At 37.7% G+C, this 23119-nt stretch overlaps 1 protein-coding gene across 1 annotated transcript in view; it reads right to left on the bottom strand.

Moving 5' to 3' along the window:
- The window catches only part of LOC100256070 (uncharacterized protein At3g06530), an 81020-nt gene extending 59108 nt beyond the window's left edge, over positions 1-21912 (bottom strand). Inside the window, exons 1-12 of the mRNA XM_010663957.3 lie at positions 21629-21912; positions 20232-20445; positions 20005-20100; positions 19798-19915; positions 19487-19660; positions 17045-17215; positions 9838-9893; positions 9605-9694; positions 9340-9488; positions 9079-9161; positions 8848-8976; positions 8551-8625 (exon numbers count right to left, since the gene is read on the bottom strand). Coding sequence (XP_010662259.1) covers positions 8551-8625; positions 8848-8976; positions 9079-9161; positions 9340-9488; positions 9605-9694; positions 9838-9893; positions 17045-17215; positions 19487-19660; positions 19798-19915; positions 20005-20100; positions 20232-20445; positions 21629-21788 — 1515 coding nt within the window. The 5' untranslated portion in view covers positions 21789-21912. The remainder of the gene's footprint in view (positions 1-8550; positions 8626-8847; positions 8977-9078; positions 9162-9339; positions 9489-9604; positions 9695-9837; positions 9894-17044; positions 17216-19486; positions 19661-19797; positions 19916-20004; positions 20101-20231; positions 20446-21628) is intronic.
- Between the last annotated feature and the right edge of the window lie 1207 nt (positions 21913-23119).

Raw genomic sequence — 23119 nt, 5'->3', positions numbered from 1 at the left:
ACAAAGATGGAGGGGCAACCTTTTATAAACAAAGTAGTCTCTGACCAAAGTGAGTTAAGAAAAAAAGTTTCCAGCCTTTGGATGGACAGCATCTCATCTTCAAATGCGATATTCCTAGTCTTCCAAACCGTCCAAAAAATGCAAAGAGGACCCGCTCTCCAAACAATCTTGTGCTTCTTTCCCACAAAGAAACCAATTCAACCCAATAGGGTTTCCCTAACCGACGACAGGAACACCCACGACACTCCAAAAAGAGTGAGAAGCATCTCCCACAATGCTCTTATCTTTTCACAATGAAGAAGGAGGTGGTCAATGAATTCCTCTTCCGCTTGACAAAAATAACATCTATTTGCTAAGGCTCATCCCATCTTTTTAACTTGGTTCAAGGTTAAAACTTTACCCCAAGATGCCTCTCAAGCAAAGAAGCTTACTTTTGGCTGCACACACGACTTCCAAATGTTCTTCATTGGAAACAAAACTAAGGAACCCAGCTCTAGGCTTTGTAAAGTGACTTTCTCGAGAAAATTCCATCCACTGCACCCTATCCTCCTCTTCCAGGATCAGTTTCTGACCACACAGGTGTAACAGAAAGCCCTCCACCTCTCAATCGTTAAAGGACCTAGTAAAGCAAGGGCTCCAACTCTACCCCCGCCCCCCCTTCTTTCCCCTTTGCTATCCTGGACCAAACATCCTTCACCCAAGCTTCTTTTGGATCAGCTAGAGCGAACAAGGAAGGGAAGGAAGGAAACACACAAAGGTCCATCCCCACACCAAGTACCCTTTCAAAAACTCACCCTTTGGTCATTCCCCACCACAAAGGTCTACTGCTAACTATGTGCCCAAACTTCCTAATTGCTTTCCACAACCCTATACCATACCCTTCTCTTACATCCCGAGAAGACCACCCTCCTCATTCCTCCCTATATTTCCCCCTAATTACTTGGTTCCACAGAGCCCCTCTCTCATTCGCAAAGCATCAACTCCATTTGCAAAGGAGGGCCTTATTGAGTGTAGAAGGCTCTTAACCCCCAGACCCTCTTTTCTCTTATCATGACAAATTGTTGCCCGTCTTACTAAGTGAGGTCTCCAGATTAAAGCCCCACCTCCCCACAGGAAATCTCTCTAAATCTACTCCAGCCTTAATCTGACCCCCCTTGGCATTTGAAGAAAAGATATAAATTAAGTAGGCAAGCTGGACAGTGTACTCCTAATCAAGGTAATTCTCCCTCCCTTAGAAATATATTGACGTTTTCACATAGCCAGTCTCTTAAGGAATTTCTCCTCCACTCCATCCCAAATTGCCACAAACTTGAAGTGAGCACCCAACGGCATCCCCAAGTAAGTAGAGGGTAAACTTCCAACCTTACAACCAACCAACCTCAAAATCCAACTCCTTCATATTCTCCACATTGTCCACTAAGAACAGCTAACTTTTACCCAAGTTAATGCCAAGAATTTGGGTAAATTCCATATAGGAACCTTAGGTAAATTTCCATATAGAACTCTTGCAATCAAATTGCTTGATTTTAGGGATTTTTTTTATAAGTAGCCTAATTTAGGAGATCTCATTCTTTGTATATATGTATTTTTTTTATTGGAATTCATTGTATATATGTATTGTAAATCAGAATGTAAAGAAATACGAGAGGATTTTTTCATCATAAACTTTACATTCTAGCAGAAAATCCAATCTAATGATTTGATCTTGACTCATGTTTATTCCTAGCAACTTACTTTGTCTAAATTGATCTAAGAAAGGCACCCAAAAATCAATAAGATAAGCTGCAAAAAATACTTCACCATGGGATGACACCCTAAATTGATTTTTTACAACTCTCCCACACTAGCACAAGAAAAAAAGATAGTGTCATCTTCAAACTGCATATATAACACCCTAGTTTTGCTCCTCCCCACTAGGAACCCTTCCAAAATACCTCTCTCCACCACTCTTGTTAACATCCTACTAAAAACGTCAGCTGCAATGGTGAAAAGGAAAGGGGAAAGAGGATCTCTTTGCCTTGAACTTCTAGTTGCTTTTAAATCATCCTTTAGCATTTCTATTTACCAATACAACAAAATTTGTTGAAGACATGCATCCCCTCATCCATAACCTCCATCTCGTACATATTAATCAAAAAAAAAAAAAAAAAAACCTTTATCTCATACTAAACCTCTTCATTTCTAGTGTGTGGTCTAAAACGTCAAATTTGTCTCCCTCAACAAAAGCTCCTAAGAAAATGTGGATGGTTTCATGAAGGACTCCTCGGGTACAACCTGAAAGCAATTTAGCTATGATCTTATATAGCCTTGTGACGAAGCTTATATGTCGAAGGTCTGATATTTTGATAGTTGATATGTTTAAACTCTAAAGTCTGAGATTTTGATGGTCTAATATCTCTTGAATGAATTCATCAAAATCTCTCATGCAAAGAGTTACATTTTGAAGAATTTCTGAATTCCTTTATTGAATTTTTAGGTACACACCATACACATATATATACACAAATGACTGAATAAGAAAATATCAATCTAGCTTGATTCTCTCCTAAAATTAGGAAACTGAATCATCCTAAATGATCTCTCCTTTTTTATTCCTAAAATACTTTCCTAAATTAAAACTCTAACTTTGAATGTCAAATTTCAACACTCCCCCTCAAGCTGGAGAATATATATCATATAATCCCAGTTTGCAAGTTAAGTCTTCGAAGTTAGGCCTAGGTAAAGCTTTGGTGAGGATGTCTGCGGTTTGGTGCTTGGTAGGAACATAGTTCAATTTAACCGTCTCACTAGTCACCTTCTCTGTGATGAAGTGTCTGTCAATCTCAACATGCTTGGTCCTGTCATGATGCACGGGGTTCTTTGCTATGCTTATAGCTGCCTGATTATCACACATCATCAGAATTGGAGATGAACTCGTTTGTCCCAACTCACTAAAAACCCTTTTTATCCAAATCCCTTCATAGATTCCCTATGCAAGAGCTCTGTACTCAGTTTCTGCACTACTTCTGGCTACAACTGATTGCTTCTTACTCCTCCAGGTAACAAGATTTCCCCAGACAAAAGAACAATATCCAGAAGTGGACCGCCTGTCAATGATGTTTCCTGCCCAATCCACATCTGAGTATACTTCAGTGTCACGGTTCTCTGTCTTTCTGAAGAATAGACCTTTCCCTCGTGTCATTTTTAAATATCTAAGAATCCTGTAGACTGCTTCCATGTGTTCCTCAGTGGGGCTGTGCATGAATTGACTTACAGCACTCACTACAAAGCCAATATCTGGCCGAGTGTGTGAGAGATAAATCAAGCGCCCGACAAGCCGCTGATATCTCCCCCTGTCTACCGGTGTACTTTCTTTCTCGATACCAAGTTTCTTCTGACTATCCATAGGAGTATCAATTGGTTTGCATCCAAGCATACTGGTCTCCTTAAGAAGATCGAGTATGTATTTTCTTTGAGAGACTACCATTCCTTTCCTTGATCTAGCCACTTCCATACCAAGGAAATATTTCAAATTTCCAAGGTCTTTAACTTCAAACTCTTCTGACAAATACTTCTTCAACTTCTGTAATTCCTCCATATCATTCCCAGATAGAATAATATCATCGACATAGACTATCAATATGGCCATTTTCTCGGCATGAGACTTCTTGACAAATAGAGTATGATCAGCCTGACCTTGTTTGTAGCCCAGCTTCAAGACTGCTTTTGTGAATCTATCAAACCAGGCTCGGGGATATTGTTTAAGGCCGTAAAAGGATTTTTGGAGTTTGCAAACCTGATTCTTTGCCATACTTTCTTCGAAACCAGGTGGTATTTCCATGTAGACTTCCTCTTCTAGGTCACCATTTAGAAACGCATTTTTTATGTCCAGATGTTGCAAGCACCAATCTTGATTGACAGCCAATGAGAGAAGAATCCTGATAGTGTTCAGTTTTGCAACAGGAGCAAAAGTCTCCTGATAGTCTATCCCATAGGATTGTGTAAACCCTCTAGCTACCAAACGAGCCTTGAATCTCTCGACTGATCCATCTGCTTTGTATTTTATAGTGAAAATCCACTTGCACCCCACGGGCCTCTTCCCAACCGGCAAATCTATGATAGTCCACGTCCCATTCTTCTCAAGTGCATCAATCTCATCTTGTACTGCCTTCTTCCATTCTGAAATTTTGAATGCCTCTTGTATTGTGTTGGGAACCTGAGTATCATCAAGAGAAGTAGCAAATTCTCTGTAAGATGGTGATAGCCCTTCATACGTAACATAATTCCCAATTGGATCATCTGTACATCTCCTAACACCCTTCCTCAATGCAATCGGCAGAGTAGAATCATCAATGCTGGGAATTAACACCTCTCTAGCCCTATCCTCACCTATGTTCTCTTTAGGAAGACTTGAATTGGAGTCAATATATTGGCCACATGTTGACTGTGATCCGTGCTCTAATTCCTGCCTTTTCCTCCTCCTGATGTAAACTTGTAAGTTCTCATTAGCAAGTTGTGGGGCTATAGGTTGAATAGGCATGGGAGACTGGATGGTCACGGGAGAAGGAACATTTGTGTGCTGGGCTGGCTGGACTGATGACGGCATGGGTGTGGACAACTCAGTGGGAGCGAATTAGGAAGGATTTGGTGACTCTGAGTGAAAAGAAGGTACACCCTCAAGAAAAGACTCCCAAACTTGATGTTCATTCATGCTCTCCCCCTGAACATGAGATTTGGGATAGAAGAAGACATGTTCAAAGAAAGAGACGTCCATGGTGGTGTAAAATCTTTTGTTGGTTGGAGAATAGCATTTGTACCCTTTTTGGGTTGGAGAATACCCTAGGAAAATGCACTTATTCGCTCGAGGAGCAAATTTGCTACGATTTTGAGGATACACATGAACGAATGTCGTGCAACCAAATACTTTGAGTGGTAAATCAGAAGAGGCTGCACGGGTGTGAGGAAATTGTTTTAAGAAAAGTTGACGTGGGGATTGAAAGGTAAGCACTCTGGATGGCATACGGTTAATCAAATAGATAGCTATGAGAATAGCTTCCCCCCAGAAATAGTTTGGAACATTAGAGGAAAACATAAGGCACCGGGCAACCTCCAAGAGATGTCTATTCTTGCATTCAGCCACCCCATTTTGTTGTGGGGTGTCAACGCAAGAACTTATGTGGATAATGCCGTGATTTTGAAGATAAGTACTGAGACTACTAGTAAAGTATTCCTTTGCATTATCTGACTTAAGGACTTGAATTTTGGAATTGAATTGATTTTGAACCATAAGATTGAAGGTTTGAAAAATGTGCCCGACCTCTGACTTTTCTTTCATAAGGAAAACCCATGTTACCCTTGTATGATCATCAACGAATGTCACAAACCATCGAGTGCCAGAAATATTTTTTATCCGGGAGGGACCCCACACATCACTATGTACTAGAGAGAAAACAGTCGAAGGTTTGTATGGGATTTGAGGATATACTGTTCGAGTATGCTTTGCAAACTGACAAATTTCACAGTGATAAGATGCTGGATTTTTATTGATAAATAATTTGGGAAACAATTTTGCAAGGTAAACAAAGCTAGGATGACCAAGACGATAGTGTAACATTATAATCTCACTATCTTTATTGACCTTAGAATTTGACACAGAATTGAAAGACTCTAACATACTCTGAGACTGTACGCAACTTGCTTGAGAGACTTGGTTTGAGAATTGGCCATATGAGAGGAGGTAGAGTCCGGAACACAGTTCAGCACTGCCAATCATCTTCCCCGATTTCAAGTCCTGAAAAACACACGAGTTTGGATAGAATTTAGTAACACATTGGAGATCACGGGCCAATTTGCTAATGGACAAAAGATTACAATCCAAGTTTGGACATGGAGGACAGAGTCAAGATATAAGTCTTTAGTAAGTTTTATAGAACCTGTCCCTGCAATTTTTGACTTTGAACCATCAGCAATATGGACGGATGAATGACCATTACTTGGCTTGTAATTTTGAAGAATGGCAGCATCTCTTGTCATGTGATCAGAAGCACCTGTGTCCACTATCCACGGCTTCATTCCTCCTCGATTAGCAGTGAAGGCTATCCCGGTAGTACTGCCACTGCCAACTTGGCTTAATAGTTTCTGTAGCATCTCCATCTGCTCTTTGTTGAATGGACTCGGCTCGGGAACAGATGTGCTCTCAGAGTTGGCAGCCACGTGTGCTCTGCCATCTCTGTCAGACCGTGGCTTTGGTTTCCAATCAGTCGGTTTGCCATGAAGCTTCCAGCAAGCCTCCTTATAATGGTCTGGTTTCTTACAATAATCACACCAAGGCCTATCCCGTTTCTAACGATCTCCACCACTACTATTAAATGACCGAGCAGCAAGGGCAGAGGCATCCAATGTTGGGGCAGATTGCTCTTTGGATCTCATCATCACTTTCTTTCTACTTTCTTCACGCCTAACCTCTGAAAAAGCCTCCCTGAGACTTGGAAGGGGTTTAATGCCCATGATTCGGCCTCTAACATCATCCAATTCCCTATTTAGTCCTAGGAAAAACTTGAACAGTCTCTTTTGTTCCACAATTTTCCTGTATGTTGCTGCATCATCCGAACATTTCCATGAGTGAGTCTCGAATAAGTCAAGTTGCTGTCAATACCTTGTGAGTGTGTTGTAATACTGAGAACTGACTGCTCTCCTTGGCGGAAGTCATGTAAGGCTGATTCAACCTGAAAAAGTTCTGAAGTATTTTCAGAACTTGAGTAAGTTTCTTTGGCTGGATCCCAGATGTCCTTTGCAGTCCTAAACAGCAAAAAATTTTCACCTATGTCATTGTTCATGGAATTGATAAGCCATGACATGATCATGCTGTTTTCAATCTTCCACTTCCTGAAACCCGGTTCTGTAGTTTCTGGCATGGCTGCTTCTCCAGTGAGGTACTCATCCTTTCCTTTACCGCAAATGAACAGCAACACAGATTGTGACCACTGTAAATAGTTATGGTCATTTAATTTGTGTCCTGTGATGAGAATAGGAGAGGAATCACTGCCACCAAGGTTTGGAATTTCAGATCTGCCCCCTGATTCTGGTGACGTGACGCTGGATACTTGTGATGATGCCATTCCGTATTTTGTCATGGACCGGAAAGGTAGAAGAACACTTCCCAAGGCACGTGCAGGGATTGGAGTTGAGAAAAAATAGCCGGAGGACGCCGGAAAAACTGATCGGAGGGCCCGCGGAGGCAAAAAAAACCCCAAAAGAGGCACGTGCAGGGCTCGGATGGCAGAAACAGGTAAGAAGGGTGGCTGGTTGGCGTCAGGCGAGCCTGGGGGAGGAAGCGCGTCGCTGAAAAGTGGCTCACGCACCCTCACGCGCCGGCGCGTGAGATGCAGTCGCCGGCCGGAAAAACGTGCGTGGCCGACGCATGGATGGTTTTCTGGCTCCGGTGCTTTGGGCAAAATTAGAGATCTCCTCCAGGCGGTCCTTGCGGTGTAGAAAAAACTGTCGCCGGAAAAGTTGCCAGCGGTGAATGTTTTCTGACGACGATTCGACCGACCAGAAAGCATTTTCTCCCTTGGCTCTGAGGACAGGGACTTTTCCGGAATGATGACCGGAATGAGAGATGGCCAGAGAGAGAGATGGTCGGATTGAGAGATGGCCAGAGAGATTTGGCCGGAATGAATGATGGCCTGAATAAGAGGTGGCCAGAAGGGATTAGGGTTTCAGAAAACTAGCTCTGATACCATGAAGAATTTCTGAATTCCTTTATTGAATTTTTAGGTACACACCATACACATATATATACACAAATGACCGAATAAGAAAATATCAATCTAGCTTGATTCTCTCCTAAAATTAGGAAACTGAATCATCCTAAATGATCTCTCCTTTTTTTTTCCTAAATTACTTTCCTAAATTAAAACCCAAACTTTGAATGCCAAATTTCAACACATTTGAACCACCCATCTTCTCTGAAATTCTCCTGATGATGTTAAAGTCACACCCACCACCCTAAACACAACAATCCCCACCCCCCCCCAAAAAAAAAAAAAAAACAAAAACAAACCACGCACCACAAAATCGGATAGATTAAATCAAAAGGAACCACTAACTCCATCCAAAAGTATTTTCTAAGAGTGGAAATGTTGGGACCATACACAGAGGTAAGCCAAAAGGCCCCTTCTTCATCTGAAACTAACTCAATCGAATTTGTGAAGAATCCTAACACCAAATCTGAAAACTATATTTACTTGAGTCCCATTTTATTAATACCCCTCCCAATGTCCCACAAGCTAGTAGAGTGGCCCACTCCTTATTCCTAGCTATCCACACACTAGCCACAAATCTCCTGTCACACACCTCTCTCTTTGTTTCCTGAAAAAATCACTATGTTTGGAGATTCATGATGGAGAAAATCCTTGACGTCTCCCTTCTCATTCTAGACCCCAATCCTCTGATGTTCCAACTTATGATTCTCATACTACCACTTAAAAGCCTAGCTACCATTAAACCAGTCCCTACTAATTTCTGTTACCTTTGTGTGTGTGTGTATAAAATAAAAACCTACAATATTACCTGTGAATCAACCTCCTTGTGCTTTAGAACAGCAAGTTTATTCAAATCCAAAATTGTAGCACGTCGAACCTCAGCCTACATCACACAAAAAATAAAAGATAAAGTTTACATCATATCCAGAAGTAAACCATATAAATCAAATAACAAAGATACATACTATCCTATCAAAAAAAAAAAATTAACAAAGATACATACTAGACTTTGTGAAAATAAATCAGAATGAGATAGTTTAAGAAGAAGAAACTACATACATACTCACACACACACCCAATTTCTTAGCAAGTTGCCAAATGATACCTTTGGATGTTCCAGTGAAAACCAAATTTTTGAATCTGATATCTCCAGTGACATATCCAAGTTCCCATCTAATATTCTACATAGCTTGTCATATACTGAACCCTCTTTCTTGGATTTCATTTTGGAATCCTAGAAGGAAAAGATAAAAGATGGCAAAAAAAGGATAAAGAACTTTTTGAAGTATATATATATATATATAATGAAGAGAGAGAGACCAGTCAGCCAACAGACCTCCAGGAACTGGTGAACTGCTCCACGTAATTCAGATGGATAGTTCTTATTAAGAATAACCAAAATTTGCTTAGCCCAGCTTCCTAAGATTATTCAGAATTGCAATAAGTCAAAGCTTGAGTTGTAGACAGTTAAAACAGAATATTTGATAAAATCTAACTGCTGCAGCATATGAAAGTAAAAGTATATAATCATCAAAAATCTTTCTCTAACAACAAAACAGCAAATATTAATTGTGAAAATATATGAAATGAATATTACCAGATTCAGGTGATACTGAATCACCCATTTTCTGCGATAATCTCAAGCAGGATTGAAGGATCCTCGAGACCATACGACAAACAAATCCCTTCACAGGGACTGACTCTATTGTTGATATCAAAGCACGATGGCAAAGATCATCAGAAGAACTGCAACCAACAAGAGTTGTAGAGCAATATGTAGCAGATCAGATACTGATAAAAAAGTAAGAAGAGAGAAGGCACATCTACAAGGAAGGATTAAACAATCGTAATTAGATTCATACCTATAATCAACCAGGGAATCCAAGAACACAGCCAAGAATTTTTCAATATTGAACTCCTTGCTCAGTCCAGTAAGAAGCCCAGAAAGATCCCTTCAAGAGTTGAAAAAATAAAGAGACTAAAAAAATTAGAAGTAATTATACACATACACATAACATATATATCAAAAAGAATAATGTATATATAAAAAAGAAATCCGTAATTGTTGATATATATTTCAGGCCAAAAGGACTACCTGATTTCTTTTAGGACCTCCACAGCCTTCTTTGGTAATATTTCGACAGATTGCAACTAGCAAATCAAATCCAACTAAGGTGAGCATCCATAAAACAAATACATGAAATTGAGAAAATGGCAAATGCAGAAGAAGATGGTGTTGACAGATTCTAAATAATTTTGCATTTATTTCTTTCCTTTTCTTCCCTTGGTAAAATATGATTTATGTGGGAGATTACAAGATAATAGAAGATAGGTAAATAAGATCCCTGACTTATAGGAGAGTTTTTAGGGGAATCTAATCCCCAATTGTGTATATAGGCTATACATATTGTATTCTAATACGATTTTAAGGAAAACAAAATTTATTTCATGGTATCAGAGCTAGTGCTCTCTTTTGCACCCTAAGTTTTTCTTTTCTTAGCCTTAATTGCTGAGAATTTCACTGCACTTGTACAGCCTTCATTGCTAGCAACAGAAATTGTTGATGCCCATCTCCTTCCTTCAAATTTTTTGGCCTGCATAGTCTCGTAAAATTTTCCCCTCTCTCAGATTTACAAAAACTATTTCTGATTTGCTCCCATATGTCCAATGGATCAGAAATCATCCAATCTGACTAGCAATAACCCTTCTGCAGAATATCAAAATCTACAAAATTCATTCAAACTCAATGCCCGCAATTATTTGGTGTGGTCTCCACTGGTGCGAACGTTTTTTAAGGGAAAGGGAAAACTGAGTCATCTAATTAGACCTGTTCCAAGTAAAGACAGCCCAAAGTTTATTGCATGGGATGAAGAGGACTCAATGATTATGTCATGGTTGTGGAATTAAATGCAACCAGAAATCAGGGGAACGTGCATGTTCTTGACAATGGCTAGAGATATTTGGAAGGTTGTTCGGCAAACATACTCCAAAGTGAGAGATGTTGCCCACGTCTACGAAATAAAGACCAAAATTGGTGCTACCAAGCAAGGTACTTTTTCTGTCACTAAATACTATAATATCATGAAAAGCTTGTGGCTAGAATTAGATTACTATCAGAATATTAAGATGAAGTGCAATGAAGATGCTGCCATAATGCTCAAATTTGTTGAAAGGAAAAGAATATTTGATTTCTTGGTGAGTCTTAATGTGGAATATGATCAAGTCAAGGTTCAAGTCCTTGGAAAAGAAGATCGCCCTCCCCTAAATGAAGTCTTCTCCATTATAAGAACAAAAGAAGAAAGAAGAAGTGTTATGCTTGACACTCCAACAACAGAAGATTCAGCTCTTGTCACTATTAGGCCAAACTCCATACTGTCAAACAACAATTACAGAGGAAGTGAAGTGTCCAGATCACCAATCAACAAAGATGGCTTATGGTGTGTCTATTGCAAAAAACCGAGGCAAGCAAAGGAGACTTGTTGGAAACTCCATGGGAAGTCGCAATCCAAGAGGGTGTGTGCAAGGCTTGAAAAGATCCAAAGGGATTTCTTATGGGGCGGTGGAGCCTTAGAGAATAAACCTCACTTGGTGAGTTGGAAGGCTATTTGTGCCGCTAAAAAGGAAGGAGGCTTGGGCATTCGTAGTCTAGCTACTTTTAACAGGGCCCTTCTTGGGAAGTGGTTGTGGAGATTTACTAATGAGAATGAGTCCCTATGGAAGCAACTTATCTCTAGTAAGTATGACCGTCAAGAGGGGGGATGGTGCTCCAAAGGTGTAAGAGACCGACAAGGGGTGGGAGTTTGGAAGGTCATCAGAAATGGTTGGGAGAACTTTCATTCTCATTCCCGCTTCATCATAGGGGATGGCACTAGAGTGAAGTTTTGGAAGGACTTGTGGTGTGGAAATCAATATCTGGAAGAAGTTTTCCCCATCTTGTTTAAATCTCTCCGTCAACAAAGAAGGCTTGGTTGCTGAGGCTTGGGAGGAAGACGAAGTTGGGGGTAGCTAGGGGCTTCGTTTTAATAGACACCTTAATGATTAGGAGGTGGGAGAAGTAGAAAGCTTATTAAGCTCATCCTTTGACCATTAGAAGAGGTGTGGATGACTTGCTCCGGTGAAAAGAGAACAAGAATGGGACCTTTTCTGTCAAGTCTTTTTATAGCTTACTCTCAAGGGGCACAAAGCCCCCCTTCCTGGCTGAACTATTTGGACGCCTTGGGTTCCAATTAGGGCTAGCTTCTTTGGGTGGGAGGCGGCTTGGAGCAGGCTGCTCACCACTGACCGCCTGAAGAGATTTGGTTGGAGCATCCCCAACAGGTTTTTTTTGTGTAAATATGAGGAGGAAACCACAGATCACCTTCTTCTGTTTTGCGAGAAAGGCAAAATGTTATGGCTTCTGATCTTCTCCCTTTTTGGGGTGCAATGGGTGATGCACTCCTTTGTGAAAAGAAACCTCCTGGGTTGGCATGGATCTTTTGTGGGCAAGAAAAGGGAGAAAGCTTGGAGAGCTACCCCCCTCTGCCTGATGTAGACCATCTGGAAAGAAAGGAATAGGAGGGTCTTCGATGATATTGAGAGGAATAATCAAGATATTAAATCCATTTTTTTGTACACTTTTGTGAATTGGGCTAGGGTGTATATAGAGGAACACACTTTGTCTTTGATAGATTTCGTAAACTGGCTAGCCACCAAGTAAGGTTCAGGCTTGTTTGTCCCTTTGCTTTTTGCTTCTTTGTATTTGGTATACTCCGTGTACACCCTTTCTCAAGCCTTTTGGCTCTTAATGAATTTACTTTACCTATCAAAAAAAATTTGGTAAAGGGAATGGAAATCGATATGCACAATCTAGACAGAGGAATGCTCAAGCCCATATTACTCAATCTTAAGAGAATTCCCAACCAGGAATCTCAGTTTCTAATGATTCAAATGATGGTAGATTGAACAAGAAGAGTTTCTCTCGCCCAATCAGCTAAGTATGCCATTTCTCATGTTCTTGGTGTTTCAAAGGACTGTTTTCCAAGTACTTGGGTCCTTGAATTAGGTGCTGCTAATCATATGACCTTTTCTTCAAATCAATTTTCTTCTTACAATCCATGTCCTAGGGATAAAAAAATTGAAGTTGTTGATGGCACACTAGCAACTGTGAGCTCTCACATTAAATTTTGTGTTATATGTTCCAAAACTTTCAACTAACCTCTTGTCAATTCATCAAATTACTAAAGATTTGAATTGTACAATCACCTTTTTCCCATCTCATTGTGTGATCCAGGATTGAGCCACGGAGAGGACGATTGGGCATGCTAAGAAATAAGAGGGTCTATACTTGCTTAGATCCAGTTTTGGCAACGGTGATCATATGCCACTCTCTCATTTTTCAGAAAAATTCTCATTGAATAAAGCTCAAATATGGTTGCATCATCTTCGTTTAGAGCATCCATCATTTTTTTTGCTCACAAAAAATGCTTCCTTTATTATTCAACAAATTGGATGTAAATAATTTTCATTGTGAGGTTGGCCGATTAGCTAAGCATCATCATGTTCCATTTCCTTTAAGTAATACAGAATCAACATTCCCCTTCTTGTGTCCTTTATCGATGATTTTATCAGGGTGAATTGATTATACCTCTTGAAAAACAAATCAAATGTTAGTTCTATATTTTCTATCTTTCACAAAATAGTTAGCACATAGTTTGAAGTTAAAATAAAATCCATTAGATCTGATAATGGGAAAAAGTACTTTAATTAGGTGTTATCTACTTTTCTTGAAAAAGAAAGGATTATAAACCAATCTTCATATACTAATTCCCGTTACAAATTGGTGTGGCTAAACGGAAAAATAAACATCTATTAGAAATCATTTGAGCCTTATTTTTTCATTAAAATATGCCTAAATCATATTGAGGAGAGATTGCCTTAACTTTAGCTCATTTGATTAATTGACTACCCTCAAAAGTGCTTGAAAATAAAACTCCATTTTTGGACACACTCAAAATTTTTTCCACATTTCAATAGCTTCAATAAACTTCCTCCCAAAGTTTTTGGTTGTGTCATTTGTCCATGTCTATCCTCCAAATCACAGCTAACATGTGCATAAGATCTCTGATTTATAGGTGAGATTTTAGGGGAATCTAATCCCCAATTGTGTATAAATAAAATACATATATTGTATTCCAATATAATTTTAAGGAGAGCAAAATTTATTCCAGATGGCATTAATGAAATTGGTTAAAGTTGGCATAAACACCTTGGGGACAGGAGCAATGTGAAGACTTTAACAGAAGTTAGAGCAAATTACCATAACCTACATACTTAAATTTGAAATGATCCACCGTTTAAAAATAAGCCAATAGAACAGTAAATATCAAAATGAAAAATTTTCAAACTCAAATGATCTACAAATTATGGATAAGATTAATTTGTGAAATATCCATATACATAATTCCAAAGTCCTTTTAACTAAAATTACTAATAATTATGTACACCTAAAACCAACAGAAATCTGGAAAATGACTAGATCACTCTAGGCTTTTAACAAAAGAAATGAAAAATAAAAGTTAAAAAAATTACCTAACCTCTTATTTTAATTTCATTATTCTAAAATTTTGAGTTTCTCCCTTTGGTTTTTCTTTCAATTCAAGATGGGAAAAATGAGAGAGCTTCCTAACCAAAATGATCCAAAAATCTTGCATTCTCATTGTAGTTGCATTCTTCCCCTAAATACTGCAAATTTTGACTACGGATCTTCTCAATATCAAACTAGGCAATTCCAAACATGTTTCTTATGTGTAGGGTCATGATTGTAGTCATGATATTTATGACCATGTGAACTGAGGGTTCTTATTAGCAACCATAGAAAAAATGGGCTTTGGAGCTAAGTTGGTAAAGTGGATGAGGCAATGCATCTCCTCAGTTTGCTTTCTGGTTTTGATTAATGGGACCCCTTACAAGTTTCTTCCAAAGTTCTAAAGACTTGAGACAGGGAGATCCTCTATCCCCTTATCTTTTCATTGTGGCAATGGAGGCGCTTTCTAGTGTTCTGAAGTGTCACAAAAAATCAAAGCCTTTGAGTTGAGCATTCATGTGGTTTGAGGCGATTTCTAGCCTAAAAGTTAATTTGGATAAAAGTGAGTTGATCCCAATGGGGGAGGTTTCTAATATAGAGGATTTGACTAGGGTGGTGGGGTGTAAAGTGGGTTCTCTCCCTTCTACTTATTTGGACCTCCATTTAGGAGCTTCCTTTAAGTCTTTACAGATGTGGGATGCAATGGACGAAAGATTTCAAAATGGCTTGCTTTGTGTAAGAGGCAATACTTATCAAAAGGAGGGAGATTGATTGTAGTAAAATACACTTTATCTAGTCCGTCAATCTACTACATGTCTTTATTTGTAATTCCTCGTAAGGTGAGCCTCACATTAGAGAAGCTTCAAAGGGACTTACTTTGGGAGGGGGGAGAGTTCCAAAGCAGGCCTCACCTAGTGACCTGGTCAATAGTTGGCTTGGATAAAAAGGATGGAAGCTTGGATATTAGAAAGTTGTCTACTCTAAATAAGGCCCTTCTAGGAAAATGGTGTTGTAGATTTGCTTCTAAGAGCAAGTCACTTTGGAAACATGTGATTGTAGGGAAGTACGGAGTGGAAGAGAGGGAATGGTGTTCTAAAGCTTCAAAGGAAGGTTATAACATGGACCCTTTGAAGGCGATTCAAAGCGGGTGGTAGGAATTTAACAATATAGTTGGTTTTAGGGTCGGAAATGGTAGGAGAGTGAGGTTTTGGAAGGATAGGTGGTGTGGGGAGGATTCCCTAGCTGAGGCTTTCCCAAAGTTGTTTTCATTGGCCTCTGATAAGGAAGTCTAGGTAGACCAATTTTGGGAGCAGGTGAGGGAAGAGGGTTGTTGGAATCCAATGTTCACAAGACAAATAAATTATTAAGAATTGGGAGAGGTGAAAGAGTTGCTTAGAAGGTTGCAAGGGCAAGTGATCAAAAGGGGCACTGAGGATGTCATGGTTTGTGGTTATCAAAGCAAAACACCTTTACAGTTAAATCATTTTACTCTCTCCTTAGCAGGCCACTTTCTAAAGGGATTCCCCACAGGTATTGTGTGGAATCCTTAGGTCCCAATGAGAGCCAAAAAGGAGGGGTAGGTTTGAGAAAATTTTCCAACTCTAGATCAGCCAAAAAGGAGGGGTCGATGCCTACCAAGTAGATGTTATTTGTGTAAAGGTGAAAAGGAATCAGCAAATCGTATCTTCCTTCATTGTCCAAAGGCAATCATGTTGTAGCATCTTATCTTTCATCTTTTTAATACACAGTGGGTAAAGCCTTTCTCAATCAAGAATGCTCTCCTTAGCTGGCAAGGTGCTTTTGTAGAGAAGAAAAGGAAGAAGACGTGAAGAAGACGTGGAAAGCAGCTCTTTTATACTTATTTTAGACCCTATGAAAGGAGAGAAACCAAATACCCTTTTAAGCTTTTGATTTGACAGACCAAGCTATTTTAGGATCTTCTATATACATGTTCTTGGAGTAGGTCAGGGTGCATTTTGGCTCCAACTTATTGTCTTTATTTGACTTCATTGATTAGTTGGGTTGTCAGTTGGTTTTTTGTGTATCCCTCCCTTTTTTGGCCTGGTATACATCGTATACACTTTTTGGCGCTTCTAATAGAATTGCTTTTACCCATCCAAAAAAACTGGGGCAAGCAACAGTGTCATAGCTGTATAACTTTTGTGAGTGAACAACAGATAAAAAATCCATTCATTGATTCGGATTGACCTCTCTCATACTATTCCACAAGCTTTAAAAATAACGATAGAACTTAGAAAGCTTTGGAAAATGACCATGACCTCTCCAAATTATCCAGAAGGATAGGGATCATATAATATTTACAATACTGAGAGGCTCATGACATCTAATGTGGCTTCTTGGGTTTCAATAGAAAGCCAAATTTATAATTTTCATGGGAACTAGACTCCAACTTCATTGATTAGTTATAGTAATTTTTTTTTTCCCTTTTTCTTAACTTGTTTTACAGTACTCTAGGGCATATCCCCACCTTGTAGATGATTTTTATTATACTGCCACATCCAGCCACTTTTTGATAGAGCATATATTATCAGAAGCAAAATAAGACAGATTCTATCAAATGCAAAACAAAAAACACTACACAAACAAGAAAATGCAAACGCAAAAAAAATTGAAGAAAATTAGCAACATCTCAGAGACAGTGAAGAAAGAGAGCAAAAACCTTGACCACTATTTACAAAAATGTAAATGATAAGACAATAACAACTTTAACTGGTAATACCTGTACAAGGTTGATTAAGGCCATGAGCGACATACGGAACCATTGTAAGTCAGTTGATTCCCTTTCATCCTCTCCAGCTAACTCAGCAATTGAGCGAATAAAACTATTAACTAGTTTAGGAGAGAGTGGTACTCTATTTGCCAGTAAACCAACAATCATCAAAGCACCAGCCTATAAAAAGAACAATAAAATCTGTCAACTAGCCACTTAAAACTAATCAAAATTATGAATATGAGCCTAAACATGAAACGGAAATCCATGTCATATGAGACTTATGATCTAGTATGTAAACAAGCCTCCTAATACAGCTCTATTCAAAGCTCTACAGAGTTTGCAAAACAACACGTTAAGCTACCAATCAGGCCCCAAAGCTTACATTGCAAAGTGATAAGCTAACAATATGTATGAAGCCTACTTAAGCCAAAGCCTAAACCCCTAAGCTGCCATGCAACCTCCTATAAGTTGCATGTGGACTCAATATATGCAAGGATATGAACAAGCAGTGAGGCCCCAACTCATGATTTATTAAAAGAACAACACTTAGATACCCTATTGCACAACAAATTGGACCTGCAAATTTAAGGTGTTAGGTGAAAGCATATAATGTATCTTAAACTAACTTAAGGTAAAGGTTTGACATGTCAAAAATCCAAACTGTAAATTTCTATATAACTTGTCTTCTTGAAATTGAGTACATTGAATAAAAATGACACATCTCTCTCCAAGTTATCCGGGCTGAATTTGATGCCTTCTTGAGCTTCTATTAGTCAAACAACATTTGCAACCTTCATATAGCAAGAGATAGCACTAGTGCTCCCTCATTCCTGAGTTGACACCAATTCACTACCATCTTTTATTTTTTAATAGGAAATAAGAAATATTGATACTAAAACAAGATATAAAAGAATAGACAGGTATTGATGTGAAATCATTAATGAAATAAGTAAATAAGACAGGAGACAATTATCCCTACAAAAAGCCAAGTCACATGGCTCCCCTATGGTTGATGAATTCAAATGCTAATTCATGGATCTAGTTCTCAAAAGGATATTCCATGTCTTTAGAAATATGAATGATTCTCCTCATCTAGTGATTGTAATGCTAAGGAGGCCTCTACTTCCATGGTGATGTAGGAAAGGACCACCAAATAATCTCGCTCCTATTAGATTTCTAATCCCCATATAAAAAATAAGTTAAAAAAAAAAAAAGCCTATTTACAAACTTCAAGTCAGGCTAGACTTTTGGCTTGCAAACAACAATCATATTTTGGTCCAAACAAGTTCTATGTAAGGTAAGTAGTGAACCCCTATCAAAATCTCTTTTTTTTTCTTCCTCCGTTCTAAATAAGAACACTCATAGAAGTTTGTTACAACACCTCATATTCTTTATTTATTTATTTACTTATTTGGTTGATAGGCTACCACTAATGTAGGGTTCCCATTTCTCACCCTTGTCGATGGATTTGAAGCACAAAAAGGATGAACTATCCTTTAAAGAGTACAAAGTCATTACAAAAGAAGAAAGCAGAATACAACATCTAAACAATTCCAAAACAAGAACCAAGAGGATACAACTCAAAGAGGCCCGAAATCCTCTATGAGGAACTCTACTATGACATCCCCCATGTAGCCAACCGATCCTTTGTCTGGTTAGCTAAAGGAGTAAACAAGGATAAGAGTAGCCTAATTCTATAGCAATATGGACTTTTGACTATGAGTTGACCTTCGCAGTAAGGTTGGTGGGGGGTTGTTTAAAGGGTTATTTTAGGTATTCTATAAATATTTTAGTCTGCCCTAATTTTTGCATTACATAAGGAAATATTAGGGCCTGTGTGAGGGAAACAACGGAGAGACGATTATTGTAAGGCATGAAATCACCCTATAATTTTTTTTATCATAGTGCAAAATTCACAGCGGCAAAGTGGTCGTAGAGCTTACATTAAGAGTAAACCACTATAAATTTTGTACATGTTCTATCCATTTTATGTTTCTTGTGTTATTGTTTTCATAAATAGGGATTTTTTTTTTTTTTGATAAGTAAAAGAAGTATATTAAACGAGAAGAGGAAACACCAAAAACCGGTGCCCTCATAAATAGGGATTTACTCCTAACAAGTAGCACATGCCTAAAGGAATTTGCTCGTACAGTCTAGAAACCCAAGTTAGTAAAATATGAAATCTACCCACAATTCCTTTCACGTTTTCTTAAAATTCCAGTTTCAAAAGAGTGAGGATAAATCAGTTACTGATTTTTGGGTCAACGGACAGAGAGAACTTCCTTTACTCTCAAAACAATAAGGAAAGATTTTGTTTGTTAGGCTGAAAGTCGGCTATGAAAATGTAAATCAAAAACCAAAAATCTAAGTTGAGAACTATTTTCCACACAAGGCACAGTTAATATAGTGTCTACCTTATATATGAACAAGAATAAGTTTTCACATCACCTTGTGATCTGGACCTCCTTTTGAACCAGAATGAAGTCCCGAAGTCACAAAGGGAAGAATCCTCTTCACAATATCACTGTCCACAGTCATGACAGAACCTAAAACTTCAACAGTAACAGCGGTACAAAAGCTGATCGCAGGCCTTGAAGGCTGAAATTTCTTTGTAGGTGATGCCTATGACAAAAGAATCAAAATTCATTGACATCCATGACAAGATAGTGAAAGAGGCCAACTAGATACAATTCAAACTGTTTTACAACCATAACAAGACGATGATCATCAGATAACTTAGATGCGAAACAAACACTCACATAGTTGCACAAAAGCTCCAAAATCCCCAAATCACAGATGCATTGTTGCACTATAACCTTTCTAGGTGGAGGTGCACCTGAGATCTTAACCCCGTCAAGAAATTTCCATTTACTATTTCTACATAACAAGAAGATAAAACATCAGAATATGAAAAATTCATAAACTAGAGTATCAATGCCAAATTCTAAGAACTATAATTTCCTCACCCTGTGTTGAGTAACTGAACAATTCGAACAAAAGCATGGGTGTCATGGTATGGCAAAGCACATAGAATCAGTTCCTCAATATTGTACACATGAATCCTGTAATCTCAACAAAATAAAAATAATAACAAAAAAAAAAATTAGACCACCAAAAAAATATTTAAATGCAAAACAAAAAACACTGAAAAATTTAAATACATAAAAGTGAAGGATTATTGAAGGTTACTTACTTGTATCTACGTATCAAATACTCAAGTGTCTTAAGTGAGGACGGTAGTTGAAGATGTCCCGAAAGTAACCGCAAGTACGAATTAATTGATGCATTAATCCGGTTATTTTCCTCCATGCCCATCAACTCTCTATCCAATTCTCTACTTTTATAACTGAATAAATCATTTTTATAGTTTTGAAAACGTTCATCTACACCCACAAGAGCCTCTAAACCTGAAAATCAAATTGCAGATTTTCTTAAACCTCTGACCTAAAAGAGAGTAATTTCAAACAAAAAGAAATGCTGAATTGAGAAAAAACAGACAAATTGCACCATTACAGCCCCACTTGCTTCCATCCCAGGAAAGGAAGGCTTTTCTTAAGGTTCTAATTATCTTGAGAAATTCCTTGTCATGAAGATCATTTGCTACCACAGAATTCTATGGCTAAAACATCCTCCTAGAAAAAAAAATTCCCTTTAATACCTGTTTGGTTGCTGGAAAAATGTGGTAAAAAAATTAAAAATTAAAACCAAAATGATATGTAACATCTATTATGCCTCTTCAGAGAAAAGAAAAAACCACCACTGAGAGCCTAGATGCCTTATTAGCTTAGTGACTTGATTGTGCCATGTTTTAGCACCAACATTATACGAAACATTTATTGTACCCTTTCAATTGATTTCTGTGAAACACTTTTACACTTAAAACTGACATCTATTTTCTTAATAATCTGTTTGGTTGTTGAGGAAACTGAGAAAAAGAAGCACCAAATCGTTTTCATTCTGCTTTTCAATTCCTTATAACTTCACTCCCATCAATACAAAATTAACCGAAAACAAGATATTCCATTTTTCTCTTCTTTTCTTATCTTTGCACCCAAAGAGAGCACTAAGGCCCCCATTTATCATGCATATTCAACTTTCTTGGGAAATTTTCCAAGAAATATTATCCATCAAAAGCAATGGAATTTTAGTAGGAAAACCTATGGTGCCTTTTCAGTCAAGTTTTGAGGAAAATCCTTTACGACTATCTTTCTGCTGTTCAGTTCCTCAGAAGTTCCATTTTCATCAATAACAAACTAACCCAAAATAGAACATTCCAATTTTCCTCTCCGTTCCTTTTGCAACTAAAAAACACTCATCACCCATCTTCAACTTTCCCGGTAAAAACTTTCTCACAAAACAAAGAGGATGTGATGAGAATAAGACTAATCATAATTGTCGGTTATCATGTTTGTTTTTTGGGAAAATGTTACTAAGACATCCAAACAAAACGCGAAATAAAAAGGTCCCAATTTTCCCCTCCTTTTCTTCCTTTCCAAACAAACAGACCATCAAGAACCCGCTCGCCAATCACCTCCAACTCCCTCGGGAAAAACTTTCCGGAGAACGAAGTGAGGATAGAGTCGATCTTACCTGATAGAGCAATAGCGAAAATGGAGTCGATGTCAATGTCGGCGGCTTCTTTGGGGTCAAAGATGATGGAGGGTCGAGTGAAAGGTCTCTTGAGAGGTTCGGAGTCGGACAGCGTCAAGGTTTTGATTGCCTGCAACTGCGAAGCGATTGTTGAAGCCATGGTTGCACTGGAACTGTGTGTTTGAGGATTAGGGTTTTAAGTTTTGGGACGCGAAAATCCTACAAGCGTCTGCGTTTTCTGTTGCTTAAACCCTAAACCCCAGCGAAAAACGGCCTATTGTATATATGTACTTCTGGGACGGTGCCAATAAAAATATTAAACAATAAATAACAATTAATAATCCTTTCAATAAAAATAATAATAATAAATTAAGGATGATTGGACAGCATTTATAAACATCCCTATTCTTTTCTTTTTGATTGATTAAAAAAATAAAACAATATTTGGGAATTTATTTTTGTTCTTTTTTTTTTTTTGACGGAAAGAATAGAATATTTAAAACCTAATTCTTAATAATGTCATTTTTCTTTTATTTTTTCCAACACAATGACCGTGGTTGGATTCATATTTGAGCAATGTTATTTTGTAGATTTTATCACTTTTTTCCTCATTAAATCAAAAATAAAAAAATATATATATGAAAAGAGTAAAAAAGTTTTGTCTTTCAAGACCCACTCCCCTCAATCTCGAGACTTTTTTAAAAAATATCATAATTTTAAAAAATATTTTATAAAAATAGGATGCTTTCAAAAATATTTTCATATATATGACATTTTATGTCAACAAAGTATCTCATGCATACCATGTCTTGAAGACACGATTCACTGCATTTCATTAAGATCATGTCTTTGAAATACGACTTCAATATAAAAATACTGAAATTGTGACTTCAAATCACAACTTTAGTGTAAAACAATGTAATGAAATCGTATCTTAAAGACACAATTTTAGTAAATTCTATTGAATCATGTTTTCAATGCAAACTTATTGATAACATGTTTTGGAGATATGCTTTTAGTGTAGAAATATTGAAAAAATGTGTTTTCAAAATACGATTTAGTTTAAAAATACGATTATAGTTTAAAAATACTAAAATTATATCTTCAAGGCATGACTTTAATATAAAATAATGAAATCAAGACACGACGTTAGCAGAATTTTTTGTAAACTACTTTTGTTAGATACAAAATTACCTAAATACATCAATAATTTTTGTATTTCATCATCCAATAATAATTGATAATAATAAAAATCAACCAACATCAATTTAATATTATATCTAATATATATGTATCTAACTATAACTGCAATATTACACGGTAACATCCAAAAATAGTTACAATGATATATATCATATATGATAATCCCCAAAGTAGCTCCAACTATAAATTGTTTTCAAATAGTACAGTATATAGAACCATCAATCTTTCCACATTAAGGGAACTTCTTTTTTCATGGTGGTTGTCTATGAAATGTCTTAAACTCTGATA

Source organism: Vitis vinifera, chromosome 16 (assembly GCF_030704535.1).
Source record: "Vitis vinifera cultivar Pinot Noir 40024 chromosome 16, ASM3070453v1".
In the NCBI taxonomy this organism is placed as follows: domain Eukaryota; kingdom Viridiplantae; phylum Streptophyta; class Magnoliopsida; order Vitales; family Vitaceae; genus Vitis; species Vitis vinifera.
Note: the sequence above shows the minus strand (reverse complement) of the source record. Positions and strands in the feature narration are given on the sequence as shown.